Source organism: Orycteropus afer, unplaced genomic scaffold (genome assembly GCF_000298275.1).
Source record: "Orycteropus afer afer isolate SDZICR_OR568_19922 unplaced genomic scaffold, OryAfe1.0 scaffold00100, whole genome shotgun sequence".
NCBI lineage: Eukaryota > Metazoa > Chordata > Mammalia > Tubulidentata > Orycteropodidae > Orycteropus > Orycteropus afer.
In genome coordinates, this window is record NW_006921687.1 from 1,607,447 (window position 1) to 1,624,314 (window position 16,868).

Consider the following 16,868-nt stretch of genomic DNA (forward strand, 5'->3'; position numbering starts at 1 on the left):
ATACATGTTCTCTGTAAGAAACCCATTTTAAATGTAAAGAGACAGATAGTTTAAAAGTAAAGGGATGGAGAAAGATACAGGCTGCTAACACTAATCAGAAGAAAGCGTGGGGTAGGTAAAGGGATGGGAGATGTGGGAAGAAGGGGTATATAGGGACTGTTTGTATTTTCTGTAAATTTTTATGTAAACCTAAAACTTACTGAAAAATATTCTATTACAAGAAGCATTTAAACATGAAAAAAATATATGTAGAAACTTATTTGAGCTTCTCAGAAATTATCTTTTGGTATAATTTCTTCTTTCTTTCTGACCATGAGTAGCAGGATAGCATAGTAACAAATGGAGATAGATTGCCTGGCTTTGAATCTGGCTTTTCTATTTATTAGCTGTGTGACCTAGAGGAAGTTACTTAGCTTCTCTGTGCCTCAGTTTCCTCATCTGTGAATTAAGATAATGATAGTACCTACCTAAATGCTAATGTAATAATATGTTTAGACTAACACCTGGCACATAGTAAGTAAGATAAAAATATTGGTTATTATTATGTCCTCTAAATGTTTTAATCTGGCCTAACTCTGGATTATCACTATCTATGCTATGCTATTGTCATACCTCCTTGGAAAAGACACACTGAATGTTTTTACCTATTTCATACTAATGTTAAATTTCTATTCCCTAATGACCTTCTGTATAAAAGCTTGCCCCTGATTGATTTTCCTTTCATTCTCTGACTAGGCCCGAAGAAGAACCACCACTCAAATGGAATTGCTGTATGCAGATAGCAGTGAACTAGCTTCAGACACTAGTGCAGGAGAAGCCTCCTTGCCTGGCCCTCTTACACCTGTTGCAGAAGGGCAAGAGATTGGGATGAATACAGAGACAAGTGGTACTTCTGCTAGGGAAAAAGAGCTCCCACCCCCTAAGATAGGCAGCATGTAAGTCTGGCCCGGCTATACTAACATCTTTTCTTTTGGCTTTTTTAACAATACTTATGTTGCTATTTTCTTCTTTCTTTCTTTCTTTTTTTTTTTTTAAACTATGTAAGTAAGATCTTTGGTTTTCAAAGTAATTTCTGTTAGCTGTTGTCTTCCTTAATTATGAGGACATTCAAAATTATTTAAGATGGTATCTTCTGTTTTGAATTGCTTCTAGGATCTTTGGTAACGGTTATCATTTTTATTTTTATATGGGCTAAATTGTGAGTTGCAGACAGAAGATTTGTTTAGCAACATCTAAACTAGATTACCCTAAAGTTATGGTTAAAAAAACATTATATGTAAACAGACACCTTAATGACTTAAATTTTCTCTTAATTACCTATGTCTGAATTCTAACAGTCCAGTCTGGTCAGGATGGTAAAACTTTGCTTACCCTATTAAAGTAAAAGAAAGATATCAATTCAAACAAGACATTTTGAGCTTCTTTAATTCTTTTCTTTGAAGCATACTGCATGTCTGGCATGAGGGCAAGCACACATTATTATTATTGATATTATTAAATATTTGAAGGAGGAAATGGTTTTTCTCCCATCTATGATAATCCGAAGGAGCTTTGGTGGCACAGTGCCTAAGGCACTTGACTGCTAATCAGAATGTTGGTAGTTTGAACCCACCATCTGCTCCAGAGAAGGAAGATAGGGCAATCTACTTCTGTAAATTTACTGCCTTGGAAGCCCAACAGGGGTCGCTATGAGTTGGAATTGAGTTGATGGCAGTGAGTTTGTGTTTTGTGTGTGTGTGTATGATAATCTGAACAAAAACATTTGATACAAAATAAATCTTAGAATTTTTTTCATTATTGTCTTGAAGACAATGAATGATTTTCCTAGACAAGCCAGTGTGAGTGGTGTGTAGACGGCATCTGTGCGTGTGTTGTTGTTAGGTGCTGACATATTGATTCTTATAGTGACCCTATCTATGTACGACAGAATGACACACTGCCTGGTCTTGTGCTATGCTCACAATCATTGTTAGGTTTTAGCCCGTTGTTGCATCCACTGTGTCAACCCAACTTGCAGTCATTTTTTTTTTGCTGACCTTCTGCCAAACATGACTTCCTTCTCCAGAGACTGATCCCTCCTCATAATAACATGTCCAAAATACATGAGATGAAGTCTCACCATCATTGTTTCTAAGGAGCATTTTGGCATCATCCATTTGTTTGTTTTCAGGCAGGTCATAGTATATTCAATGTTCTTCGCCAAAACCACAATTCAAATGCATCAATTCTTCTGCAGTCTTCCTTATTCATTGTTCAGCTTTTACATGCATATGAGGTGTTTGAAAATATGACTTTGGTCAGTCACATCTTAGTTCTTAAGGTGACATCTTTGCTTTTAAAACTCTTTAAGAACTCTTTAAAGAAGTTTTGTTTTTGCAGCAGATTTGGCCAATACAATGCATCATTTGATTTTCTTGACTGCTGCTACCATGGGCATTGATTGTAGATCCAAGTAAAATGAAATCTTTGGCAACTTAGTCTTTTCTCCGTTTATCATGCTGTTGCTTACTGGCCCAGTTGTGAGGAATTTTGCTTTATTTATGTTGAAGTATAATCCATGCTGAAAAATATAGTCTTTGTTCTTCATCAGTAAGTGCTTCAAGTCCTCATCACTTTCAACAAGCAAGATTGTGTCATTTTTATATCCCATGCTGTTGATGAGTGTTCCTACAGTTCTGATGCCACATTCTTCTTTATATAGTCTAGCTTCTCAGATATTGCTCAGCATACAGATTGAATAAGTATGGTGAAAGGATACAATATTGACACATGCCTTTTCAGATTTTAAACTATGCAGTACTCCCTAGTTCTGCCTCTTTGTCTATGGGCACAATTAAGTGTTCTAGAATTGCCATTTGCAATGTTATCCATAATTTGTTATGATCCACACAGTCAAATGCCTTTGCATGGTCAGTATAACACAGGTAAACATCTTTTTGATATTCTCTGCTTTCAGCCAAGATCTCTGTGACATCAGCAATGGATGTGTATTGGTAGTTATGTTAAAATTAGATTGTCACTCACTGGTGAAGATTTTTAATGACATTTTCAAACTAACTCATATATATAACCCAGCAAATGATTTATGGAATGACTACATCTTTGCACTGAGGAATATTGCCCCTAAAGGGGCATACACTATATGATATGACTCTGCAAATAATAAAGAAATAACACACTTTCCCCCTTGAATATCTGTTAACTTTTAAATTTAAAATAACTCTTAATTTTATGAAAGTATTTCTGTGATCTTCTATTCAGTAATTTCATCTGCTACCTTTAATTCCAAAAGTAATTTTAATATGGTAGAACTTTCTTGCATGTGCTTGAAGTGGCTTATGTAATTAACTATTGAATTTGCTGTTAGAAATCGCTAACCATGTGTCTGATGTAACTTTAGTGATTTTGTGATAAGTGTAGAAGAAATGCTTTTGATGACATTAGTGATATGGAAATTAGAATAGATTTTAGGAACCTGTGTGTGTTCAGCATTTAGTCTATCAGAGGAATAGAGACTTTTGGATCCCCAAGACTTAAATCTATGACCTGGAATCCAGATTCAGGTAATACGTCCTTTTTGCCATTTTTTCATTTTTAAAATATATCCTTTATGACAAGCTATAGAAAAATACATCTTTTAGACTCTCTCTTCTTTTGTTTTATTTTTAAATTGTCATAAATTCAGATACATTTACATTTCTTAGCAAATTTAAGAGTTGGTCACATAGTTGATGTAGTGACTCTTATAAACCTTTAGTGCCTTCCTTTTATTGCACAAAGTAAAGCAATTTACTCAAGTTGCCCTTATCATTTAAATGACATAGAAATTCTTAAAGGTGATTTTCTAGAAAAACCAGGTACACAAGTTTAATTATATTTACTTTTCATTTTTAAAATAGGAATTGTGTAAGCCCATTCTGGGATGTGACTTTCTAATTTTCTTAATTTTTTTTCTTATTAATATTCCTAGCCAAGGATAACAAAGAGACATTTTTTTTTCAAATTAAATTTATGGCCATCATATATAGAAATCATAATCTTGAACTTTTTATGACATAGGAACTAGTCAATATTTAAAGTTGATAAGTAGATAGGAATATTTTAATACTAAAATTTATGTAACTACTAATTAAGAATTCAGTACTATATAAATAAAATAATTGTGTGTTATTGTTTTTATGATTGCCTATAGTACTGTCTTATGACTATGCCTAAATATTAATCACTAAGCTTTGTTATGTTTTGTAATCTTATATTTTTTTCTTAAAAAAATAGGACTTTTTCAAACTTAAAATGAAACTTAAATTACAGCAATTTGAATCAAACCTAAACATTTCTGTTTAAAATACTTATTATAGCTAGTTTAGCATTGTGTTTACATTGAAATATATTTTTTACATTTTAATATGATTAATGATTTAACTATTAAATATTTAACTGTCAAATTCCCATCAACTAAAAATAATTCATGTAATACTTTCTTATCCTAGTTTTATATGTTGTGCCCAAATAATAATCTTTTTCTAGTTCCAGTTAGAAATCTGTTAAAAATTAAAATTAAATAAAATTAAATATTTTAGGTTAATATCAAACAAAATTATATATAGGAATTTGAAACTGGATAATTAAAGAATCGCTTTCTATTTTAGTTCCAGACAGCCATCTCTATCAGAAAAAAAAATTCCAGAGCCTTCCCCTATAGCAAGGAGAAAAGCATATGAGAAAGCGGAAAAATCAAAGACCAAGGAACAAAAACAGTAAGTTACTACTGCTTTTTACCTACTAGACTTGAACACCATTAGATTGGCATTGTAATTATGACTGATTTGACTAATCAAGGCAGTCAAGTCAGCAATTGGCTTGACTAGGTGGTCTTTTAACTTTCTTGGTCATACTCATATACTTCTGAGCACGTGTTCCTGATCATGCACACATTTTTTTTTTTAAAGTATAAACATATTCATCATGAGAGTCAATATACATTTGAGGTAAGACTTGTTAAAGGCAATGTGTTAAACGTATATTTTAGACAGTCTGATAGAAAATTTTGAAATTAATTTGACTATCATCTGATAAAATCGACATTGACTTTTTGTCTCTTTAAACTGGCTGACAAAAAGCTACTGTGTCAGTCGTAAAGTGTGTTAGCTATGTCGTTTTCTTGCTGTTAATTTCAATTGTTTTTTTGTAGCAGTCTTTCAAAAGTTGTTTGTATGTTTTATGAGCATCAGTTTATTTTATACTACATGATGTAGTTGATGATCCTATTAACTGAGCATTTATAAATTATAGCCCTACAATATACACAAAGTGGTCAGAGCCACAATTCACCCTTCTACCCTGCAGCACACCCACTCATCTATCAAGTTGACCTATCACGCAGCAGTTGGCATGTAGATCTCTGACATGGCCTTGAATGAGGGTATCAGTGCAGATCTGCTTTTAAATATTAGTTAAGCTAGTTTTTCCAATTTCTTTAATATAAGAATAAATATAAAAATAAGTTCTTGTGTATTTTCACTATCCCAGTAGATGATCTTATAGCCCCCATTCCTTGTGTGGAGGGGATTTGACCACTGGCTTAGCTGACTTGAGTATTGTGGAAATTAGCCTTCTGATTATCCTTGCTTCCTGTATTTAAATATGTAGTTTGCCTATTTGAACTGAATCAAACAGCTCAAGAATAATTGTGCGATGCGGAATGGAGCAAATAAGTACTTTGAAAAATAAATAAATGAATGATTCTACTGAATAGACAAATCATTCTATTATAACTCTCTGGGTTTGTTTTCTCATTTGTTAAGAGAACAGCTTAGTCTTAACTCTAAAATTTTAGAATTTTAAGTTCTGCTGGCTTTATTTATATTGACTACAGACTTGAGCAGGATCTCTGATAGCGTAGTGCCCAAAGCACTTGACTGCTAACCAGAAGGCTGGCGGTTCAAACCCACCAGCCGCTCCTCGGAAGGCAGATGAGGCAATCTACTTCCGCAGTGATACTGCCTCGGAAACCCAAGGAGGGGTCACTATGAGTCGGGTCCAACTCGACTGCACACAACACAGACTTCAGCAGATAAGAATTTTTCTTTAGTGCCATCTTGTGGCTAATGTAGTAAGATCCAGTGTTTTTTTTTTTTTAAATAAATTGCTCCGAGTGCATTTTATCTCGTACAAAAGAGGAAGGAAAAGAAAGAAGGAAGGAACTTTCTACTGAAAAGTTTGTTGTTGTTCTTTTTTTTTTAAAGCATGTTTCTTATAACCTTCCTAACAAATCATAACCAATTAAAGCCACCTATTTAATGTTCTTTTTTTCTTGTAGCTCAGATTCTGGAACCTCAGAGGCTAGTCTTTCACCTCCTTCTTCCCCACCAAGCCGGCCCCGTAATGAACTGAATGTTTTTAATCGTCTTACTGTTTCTCAGGGAAACACATCAGTTCAGCAGGATAAGTAAGTCATTATGGAAAACAGCCCCAACTATTTATGTAATATTCTGAGCCTTTCAGTAAAGTCTGTAGAAAATACTTAACCATCTCTGTGTAGGAGATGGAGTCTGATGTGTGAACTCTTGTTATATTTTATGTATTTTTCCAATGGGGAATGAATCAGATAGCCAAAATTAGAGAAAATTATTTTCCTGCTGAACATTATTCCCTGTTGCAGATTTGTGTTCTTATACTTCCATCACTTGTCTTGCCTTTTCTTTTACAAGTAAATTAGAATTTAAATATCTTTGAGACTCCTTGAAGTTAAATTTTTTGGAATTCTTCAGCTTCTGTGAACCCACAAAAACTTCTAATCTGATAGCCTAAATTGAGAAGAGCCAAATTGTTTTACCTTTGATGGAAATGACAGTTTACAAAGACCGTTGTTATATGTGTAACATGTTATTAATCATTTGACTATTCTAGAATAGCCAACATAAAACTTTAGTAATTGTGATCTTAGAGTAAAAGAACATCTTGTGGGGTAAAAAAAGGCAATGGATTGTTGGGAAAGAAAGGTTGGAGGGTGTGGAAAATGCATTTTTTTAAAAAATTTGAGGTGAAATATATACCGACATTGAACCAGAATCTCACTTGCAAGAATTCAATACTGACAGTACTGCCATAAGGTATTTATTAACTCTGACTTGTCTGTTTTGATTTTGAATTTTAACATTGTGGGTGTATGTACCTGATAATCCCCACTTCCTGCCCTTATTGTTTGTTTTCTATGTTATTTTTCACTCTATATGTCAGCAGTCTCTGAAATTTGTAGGATACTATTTAAGAATCTGTCTGGTGTGGTTAAATCTTGCTAAATAGCCCTGCTAACTAGAGAAACGTACCACCATTCTGAAAGAATTTTTTTTTTTAAATTCTTCATTAGCCTTTAATGTAGTTTAATTAGTAGATAACAGATCCTTTAAATATGAGACATACAGGCAATTATTTTTGTGTGGTATTGAAAATAAAGTTCTTTTATGTTATTAAATCATCTTTCTTATTGATTGAGAAGAAAGGAAAACATTAGTTATATGAAGAAATACTCAATTTTGACAGCCTTGCATTTGCAGTCATAAAAACTTTGTCATTCTTTTGATAATATTGACCATTTAGTCAGAGTTCCAGGAGCTCTGGTAGCATAGTGGCTAAGGCTAACCAGAAGGCTGGCAGTTCAAATCCACCAGCCACTCCTCAGAAGGAAGATGGGGCAATCTATGTCCGTAGTGATGCTGCCTTGGAAACCCAAGGAGAGGTTGCTATGAGTCGGGTCCGACTCGAGGGCACATAACAACAACAGTCAGAGTTCCATATTTTTACTAAAAAATTTTATGAGCTGCCAGTAATTTCACTCTGCTGTCATCTTTCCAAGTGAAAACTTACCTTGACTGCATCCTCTATATTTTGAAAAACTCCCTACTTCTTGTGTCACTTTTTTCAGGGCTCCTTTTTGAAAACCAGCATTGTTCACCAGCAAGATGTCTCCCCACACATTGTTTCTGCTCATTCTGTGCTAGCACTCACTTTACCCTCCTACTCCCAAAGCCTAGATTTAATAACCAGTCTCACAACCAGTCTTGTAAGCCTTAGAAAAGGTCTGACAGCACTGCCTCAGCTATGTTTTAAATCCCATTAAAGTTCCCCAGCTATTACTGGGGTTTCTTAGTCAAAAGAACTCAGTATTTTTTATATAAATTCAAATGAAAGATTACTAAATTTGAGTGATTTGCTCTTCAGTAAATACAATATTTGTTCAACTTCCATAATAGAGTCTAAATCTAAAGTAATAAATATAAATATGAATGCAATAGCTTTGGAAATAGGATTTTTTTTCTAATATGGTCTTATTAAATAAAAAGAACCTTGATATATTTCATATACTTGGCATTGTTCCTTTCCAGGACCTAAATTTAAGAAGTGAGATGGGTCTGTATTCAGTAATAGATGGAAAAAAAATTTTCCCCAAGTGTTTCTTAGTTGAAACATAAGAATAAAATATTTTACATGACTTAATTATATTTTACAATTGCTAATATCCACTGCAAGTAGAAATGCAGGGCTCTTTAAAGGAAATGTTTGCTATTTTTCTGTGTTACTCATACTGTTGATTTTCAGTTCAAACTCAATGTCTTTACCTGTTGACATCTGATTCTTTCTCTTCATAATTCTAACTGTTTCACTGTAGGTCTGATGAAAGTGACTCCTCTCTGTCGGAGGTACACAGGTACTTTCTATCTTTCCTATATTCTGGCCTTTCATTGATGCTCTAAAATGCTTTATAGAAATTCTAAGCAAGTCTTACTCTTGTTGCATGCCATACTTGTTGCAAACCATATAAATGCACTAATATTTTCAAAATATTAATTTTAAAATACTTTTGCAATCATGCCTTTTAGACAAAACAGTAGCAAACTTTTGTGTGTGGTAGTTTTAAAAGTTGTGGTTCTTTGTTTTCTGCTTATAATCTAAATATTTTCTTTAAAAGAAATTAAGTTCTGTGAACAATGATGTCAAGGTTTGCTCCTTAACGATTAAATATTTTGAATATCAGAGTATGAGGTGAATAAAGTATTTTTTACGGTTGGTTGAGCAGTTTTAAATAAAAAGTTTACCACAATTTTTTTCACAAGATGAAAGTATATGGGGGGGGGGATACATACCATGGTGTCAAAAAATAGAAAGAAAAAAGAATACAAAATTAAAGTTTTTCTTTTTAAATAATAGATTAGTTTTATGAATAGATACTTTTTAAAAAATAACTGTTGCCTTTTTTCATGTTATGGATTTTTTTGATCCCTCTCCACCCTCATGCCCTTTCCTCATTTATCATTTTGTCACCTCCCTCTCTGCCCTTGTTTTCCCTGTTTTATGGCCATTTTGCTGATCATCAGCAGATCCTCCAGAAGGTAGGCAGGGGGAGGGAGAGGAAATTAATTTCATTTACAGTATTACAAGACTTTAGTGGTTTACATCAAACAAAATCCACTGTTGCTTTTTTTTTTTTTTTGCCCTATTTCTATCAGGTCTATTGTAAAAATTTGCTGTATTTATCCTTAACTTAAAGAAACTACTTAAAATTCGTTTTTATATTTCAGAATGTTAAGAAATTAGTTCTAACAGAGAAAGTAATAATACAGTATGTGTTTCCAATTTCTATATTGTTTTCATTATCTTTGATATAAGGTAATCTATATAGAACATTAGCCCTAATATTTTGAACATTTGAGGACATTTTCCAGTATCCCCCTAATCAAATGCTATACTTGAACTTGAAATTATTTTTTTCCAAAAGACTTAATAATGAATAGCAATAAAATATATAAGAATGAAAAAGAAGTGTCTTGTTCTCCAGAAAATAATGTGCCAGAAGTCACTGGAAGCAAATGTTTACTGATTAATAATATTACAGCTTTTGACATATTGACATAATTGTCCTAAGTGTTATATCACCAGGGGTGTATTTAATAGATTCTTAAAAACTAGTGATTGAAAGAAAGAATATCTTTGGAGATACAACATTGTATAAATAAGGGCACTGTTTAGCTTTTTTTTCTTAGGGTGATTTGTGTCATTAAAAGAACATCAAACATAGCTCTTATGCTGTTAACATAAGTTTTTTTCTCTATAATCAATGTTCATTCACATATACACACACATAAAATGTTTGAGAAGTAACAGTAATGTCTTCTTTACCTAGTGCTACTATAACAGAAATAATGCAAATAAGTGGCTTTAACAAACAAAAATTTTTTTTCTCACAGTTTAGGAGGCTTGAAGTCCAAAATCAGGATATTGGCTCAAAGGAAGCCATTCTCTCTCTCTGTTGGCTCTGGAAGAAAGCCTTGTTTCTTTGAGTTTCTGATCATGGGTGATCTTCATGTGGTTTGCCATCCCTCTTTCTCTGTCTCTGCTCTTTTCACTTGTTTAATTTCCTTTGATTTCAAAGGAGATTAATTTAACACTCGTCCTACACTAATCATTGTAATTAAACCCTAAGAGTAAGTTTCTTAAATCCTGAGCCTAAATTTACCTCCTTTAAAAATCTATTCATTAGGTTTTTTTTTTTTATCAGCCATCTTGATATATACCATAATTAATCTAGTACCTCTTTTTTGTGACAGCTTTTTAAATATTCAGATCACTGCTATGTCCTCTCTCCAATGAGTACTCTTCTATAAGCTTAATGGTCCTAGTTTCATCATTTGTTCCTTATATAATGTAATTTCCAGACCATTTTCCTTCTACTCTGTTTTAGAAAGGCTCTAATTTTTCTGTCCTTAAAATGTGATATTCTGAACTGAGCCCCATTCGAAATGTGGCCATTAGTTCTATTACTTTCCTTCTGAAATATTTGCTTCTATTGAATAAGTCATTGATGGTATTAGTTATTGTATTTAATAAAGAAAGCTTTTTAATCCTAGACAATAGTTAAAAGCAAAACAAAACCAAACCCACAACCTTTTCCTACTTCCTATCTTTAGCTTAAATTTTATGTTTACATTTTGTTATTTTTGTTTTTGTTAGGTGCCGTCAGGTGTGCTATGACTCATGACAACCCTATGTACAACAGAACAAAACACCGTCCAATCCTGTGCCATCCTTACAGTCTTGGCTCTGCTTGAGCCCATCATTGCAGCCACTATGTCAGTCTATCTCTGAGGGTCTTCCCCTTTTTCTCTGACCCTCTACTTGACTAAGCATGATATCCCTATCCAGCGACTGGTCCCTTCTGACAACATGACTACAATACATGAGACGAAGTCTGGCTAGTCTCATTTCTGAGGTGCATTCTGGCTATACTTCTTCCATGACAGCTTTGTTTGTTCTTCTGGCAGTGCATGGTGTTTTCAGTAGTCCTCCTCAGCATCACAGCTAAAAAGCATCAATTCTTCTTTGGTCTTCCTTATTCATTCTTCAGCTTTCATATGAATATGAGGCAACTGAAAACACCATGGCTTAGGTCAAGGGTACTTTGTCTTCAAAGTGACATCTTTGCTCTTCAGTATTTTATAGAGGTCTTTTGCAGCATATTTTCACAGTGCAGCACTTCATCTGATTTCTTAACTGCTGCTTCCAAGAGTGTTGATTGTGGATCCAAATAAAATGAATCCTAGACAACTTCAATCTTTTCTCCATTTATTGTGATATTGCTTATTGGTCAAGTTGTGAGGATTTTTGTTTCTTTATGTTGAGGTGTAATCCATACTGAAGACTAGTCTTTGATCTTCCTTACTAAGTGCTTCTTCGCCACTTTCAGCAAGCAAGGCTGTGTCATCTGCATAGCACAGGTTTTAATGAGTCTTCCTGCAATCCTGATGCCCTGTTCTTCATCTAATCCAGCTTCTTGGAGTTTTTGCTCAGCATACAGACTGAATAAGTAAGGTGAAAGGGTACAATCCTGACACATACCTTTTCTGATTTGAAACCATGGAATATCCCCTTGTTCTGTTTGAATGACTGCCTCTTGGTCATGCACAGGTTTCTCAGAAACACAATTAAGTGTTCTGGAATTGCCATTCTTGGCAATATTATCCTAATTTGTTATGATCCACACAGTCTAATGCCTTTGCATAATCAATAAAACACGTCTTTCTTATGAAAGATGTTTCTTATATAAACATCTTTCTTATGAATAGCAGTGAACTGTTGTCTGTTTACATTTTATCCAATGACTATTTTAGTGCTAATAGGTACTTTATAGTGAAAGAATTTTGTTTCAATCACTTTTCTTGGCAATACGATGCAGTATCTAGTTCTATAATCTATCGATTTAACAAGGAGGAATAGATTTACTTTCCCTGAGGGCCCAGGGGTAAATTAACTAGGCATTGTCCAGAATGACAATGACATTGACTCTTTTGGTATGACTCTTCAGCCACAGTGAACTGTCTCAGTACAGTAATTCCATACTACTTACTTTGCTCACAAGGATATTATTTGAAAGGCTTATTTTATGGGCCTATTGGAGTCAACATACATACTTCCCCTAATCTACTACCTATTAACCTTAAAAATAACTTCCCCCTTTGGTTGGTGAGTACACGTTATCTCTTATTTATGAGCAGTTTTTTAAAAAAGTTTTTATAATGATTTGTTAATATTTTTGTCTATAGGACTCAACATGAAGTTGAGTAATTTCAGACATACACTTTTTATTTATTTATTTTGCTTTTTGGAATATGGGGTTCACATGTTGTGCCTCCTTTATTTATCTTTGTGAGTTTGCTTTCACAATAGCATATTCTTTCAAAACCCTATAAAATAATTTATTATTATAGAAATACTTGAATAAAGTTCTGTCATTAGCTCTAACTGATCTTGGGCTCACATTTCTTCTTAATCATTTCTACCCTTTCCATCTTGAATATTGTTCTCTCTCATTAAGAAGATGCAAACAAAATAGTTTTGCTTTATTTCAGTATTTTTCATAATATTATGCCATTTTTCTTATATAATGAAAATATTTCAGCATAATTTTCTTCCCTGTTCTGAACAAAGGTACATATATATGATACATCTAAATGTCTTAATTCATTCTCATCTTTAGCCTTCATGATACAACAACCCCAATGAGATACATGTTGAATGCTCACTTTACAGATGGGGAAACTGAGGAGTCAAGAAAATAAGTAATTTTAATTCAGTGAATTATTTCAATTCAGACCTATCTTAAACTCCTTTAGGACAGGCCAATGTTTTGATACTCTTTGTATTTCCATAGTGCATTGTTCAGTGGCATAAACGAGAAACCCCAGAAATGTTTAACTTACAAGAAATCTCTCACTGCTTTCTGTTTGCTCTCACAGAGCCTCACTGTTTTTGTTTGTTTGTTTTTAAGAATCTTACGTTTTATTTTCTTTGAGTTTGTTAGAATTTTATTCTTTGAGGTTTTGATCATTTTTACCCATTCTCTTTTTAGCATCGCTATCCATACAGTCATTTCTGTCTTTTTTTCAGTTTTTGTTTGAAATTGCTTTCTTAGTATTTAGGTGTTATATGTTGTACTTTATCCAGCATGTCATTTTTTGACAGTCACTTCTTTATCAGAATCCAGTATACTCATATAGCTTCATTACTCAATATTGGTTCATTAAACTTCAGAGAGAGAAAAATTTTAACAAGAAAGCCAGAATGTATCATATACTTTATTCCTTGCAAAATGCAGGTCCTAGCAGGTACAGCTACCCTGTCACTACTGTTACTATTTCATACCTTGTCTCTGTCCTTTTGCTTAAGAAAAGAGACAATGGAGCAGTCTGTATTTTATTACTAAATATTTATTAAGACTTCATAAGTAAGGGAAAAACATAAAATTGATCTTGTGTTGTAGCTATTTGTGACTGAAGTGAATCCTGGTTTGTTTTTCTTTTCCTCCACCACAGGGGCATAATCAACCCATTTCCTGCTTCAAAAGGCATCAGAGCTTCTCCACTTCAGTGTGTTCACATAGCTGAAGGGCATACAAAAGCTGTGCTCTGTGTAGACTCTACTGATGATCTCCTCTTCACTGGATCAAAAGGTGGTAGTAGTCATAGAATGGGAACATTTGAGAGTTGTTTTTTTATTATCATTTTTAATGATTTAAGTTTTTAACAGGCTTTTGAAAAAAATGTAAATCTTTTTAAGACCTAGTTAAGAATCAATCTCTGATGTTTTATAAAATCATTGCATAGTTGGGAAGAAAGTAAAAACTCTGTTCATGTTATGTGAATAGAGTGTTGATATATCTCCATCATTATCTGAGCATCTACTGTGTACATGGCCCTAAATTTAGTATTGCAGGTTATATAAATATTTATTAAATGCCCTTAAAGTGTACACTGTGGTAAAGAGAATTAGATGGGTACAAACCACCATTTCTTGAACACTTACTATATGCCAAGGACTATACAAATTATGTCTCACTTAATTATCACAACAACCCCAGTGAGATACATGTTAAATCCTCATTTTACAGATGAGGAAACTCAGGATCCAAGGAATAAGTAATTTGCCCAAGGTAAACTCAGCTAGTAAGCAAAAGAGTCACGATTAGAAACCTAAGTCTACTCATTTCCAAACCTGTTAACCCCCTTGGTACAGTTGCAAACAACTAGAAATCAATTATAAATGCTTTGAAGATCTGCATACTAAGAGTGTTGGGGTTTCAGAAAAGGGATAGGCTGCCCAGCTGTGAGAAGCAAAGAAAGTTTTGACAAAAGAGCATTTAACATGAACCTTTTATGGTTACGGGTAGTTTGGATATTGCCAGATAGGAATGGCAAACAAAATTACAGAACAATATAAGCAAAGATGTGGAGGTAAATATGGGGTATGTCTGGAAACGAAGTCCAATTGGGTTGAAAAGTAGAGTATGTAGAAGAGAAGTGGTGGACATTGTGTCTAGAAAGGGAAAAAGGCAACATGTGCAGGAATTTGGGAAGCTAGAAAGTTCTTTAGGATTTAGGAATGCTGATTTCAGTTCAATCAGCAATTATGTATTGCTAATTGTCTATGAGAGAAGTGTAAGAAGCTGGCTGTGGGATAGTGGCAACCAATCCCTCAGCTTAGGAAAAAGAATCAGCTCTGTGAAAATACCATAGTTTTCTAATTATTGAAATTAAATGTATCTGCATAATAAATATTCGACATGTCAGACAAACAGAATAGTTCTGTGATTATGTTTTTAGATTAAAAAAGAAAATCTATTTATCGGTGACCTCTGGAAAAGAAAGGAGTATGTGTTTCTGAGTGTACAGAGTTGTGAGGAGATGGAAGTATGACCAAACCAGATTCTTTTGAAGATACCGATTTAATACAGACATTTTAATATCAAGGGCACTTTGAAGCCCTCATTATCAACTCTTTTGATATGACTTTCAAAATATCATATAATTATTTGAAATGCTCCATAATGCATACAACAGACATCCCTGGCTTTCATTCAATACTTTACCTACCTTGGCCTTGAACCTGCTGCAGAGGATAAGGCTAACAGGAGTTAGGATGCTTGTTGTAAGTTCATTGAATAATTACTCAGGTTGTCTTATTGCATTTCCTACTTGTAGGAGAAATATTGTTTAAATAACTTTTTATTACTAAGAGAAGCTAATGTAGTTCATATTAATGGCATTTCCCCCTTTTTTATTTGTTTTAGATCGTACTTGTAAAGTATGGAATCTGGTGACTGGGCAGGAGATAATGTCACTGGGGGGTCATCCCAACAATGTCGTATCTGTAAAATACTGTAATTATACAAGTTTGGTCTTCACTGTTTCAACATCTTATATTAAGGTGTGGGATATCAGAGATTCAGCAAAGTGCATTCGAACACTGACGTAAGTAACTTAAACATAGCGTAAGGAGTAAATAGTTCTTTTTTTAACAAAATATAAGGGAAGATAGTACTGTGAATTCATTTTTAGTTATTTATACTTGTCTACTCCCAAGAGGATTAAATTATTTACAATGAAAGCACAGATAAAATACAGGTGAAAAACTATTGAGAGAATAAAAGACAAGTGTCAAGTATTAAACAAGAAAGTATAAATCCTATGTAAAAAGACTTCTTTCTGTTACTAAGTACACATTTCCTAGTGTCAAGTATTAAACAAGAAAGTATAAATCCTATGTAAAAAGACTTCTTTCTGTTACTAAGTACACATTTCCTGTTTTCTCCTACTCAAATACTAGGGTATTATACTTTCATACTATTTATTACCGAACCAAAACCCACTGCCTTCGAGTTGATTCCAACTCATACTGACCCTGTAACCAAAGCAAACTCACTGCCATTGAGTCGATTCCGACTCATAGTGACCCCTGGTGGGTTTCCAAGGCTGTAAATCTTTACAGAAGCAGACTGCCTCATCTTTCTCCCAAGGAGCAGCTAATGGGCTTCAACTGCGACCTTGTAGTTAGCAGCTTTAAGCACAGAGCCACCAGAACTCATTTATTACCAGATGCAATTAAATAATTTACATTATTTGCTTTCAATGAGTACTACTCTTTTGAAATGGTGAAAATCACTAGGCAGTTAAGAAGTATTTGTTACGTTTAATTAACAAGTATTGAATAGCTAAGAGGTTTTTTCTTTCCATGTCTGATACTCTGTTTTGATTTTAGCACAAATTTCATACCTACAGGTTATGTAGACAATTGGAGAATAAATTTGTTTTCTCCATGCCTGTTATCCTGTGTCTTTAAAAAGTAGAGCAAATTCTAAAAATTAAATTTTTATGTGCTTCCAAAGACTTCTCCAAAAGAGTCAAAAGAGAACCTACAGATTGGGAAAAAATATTTGGTAATAATATATCTGACAAGGGACTTATCTCTAGAATTTATAGAACACTCCAACACCTCAATAACAAAAAGACAAACAATCCAATTAAAAAATGGCAGAAGAC

At 33.6% G+C, this 16,868-nt stretch overlaps 1 protein-coding gene across 1 annotated transcript in view; it reads left to right on the top strand.

The window, feature by feature from the left end:
- Nucleotides 1–16,868, top strand: part of KIF21A (kinesin family member 21A) — a 123,945-nt gene that overhangs the window by 87,061 nt on the left and 20,016 nt on the right. The window contains exons 25-31 of the mRNA XM_042781289.1: nt 736–935; nt 4,650–4,757; nt 6,320–6,448; nt 8,669–8,707; nt 9,375–9,389; nt 13,866–14,002; nt 15,620–15,800. Coding sequence (XP_042637223.1) covers nt 736–935; nt 4,650–4,757; nt 6,320–6,448; nt 8,669–8,707; nt 9,375–9,389; nt 13,866–14,002; nt 15,620–15,800 — 809 coding nt within the window. The remainder of the gene's footprint in view (nt 1–735; nt 936–4,649; nt 4,758–6,319; nt 6,449–8,668; nt 8,708–9,374; nt 9,390–13,865; nt 14,003–15,619; nt 15,801–16,868) is intronic.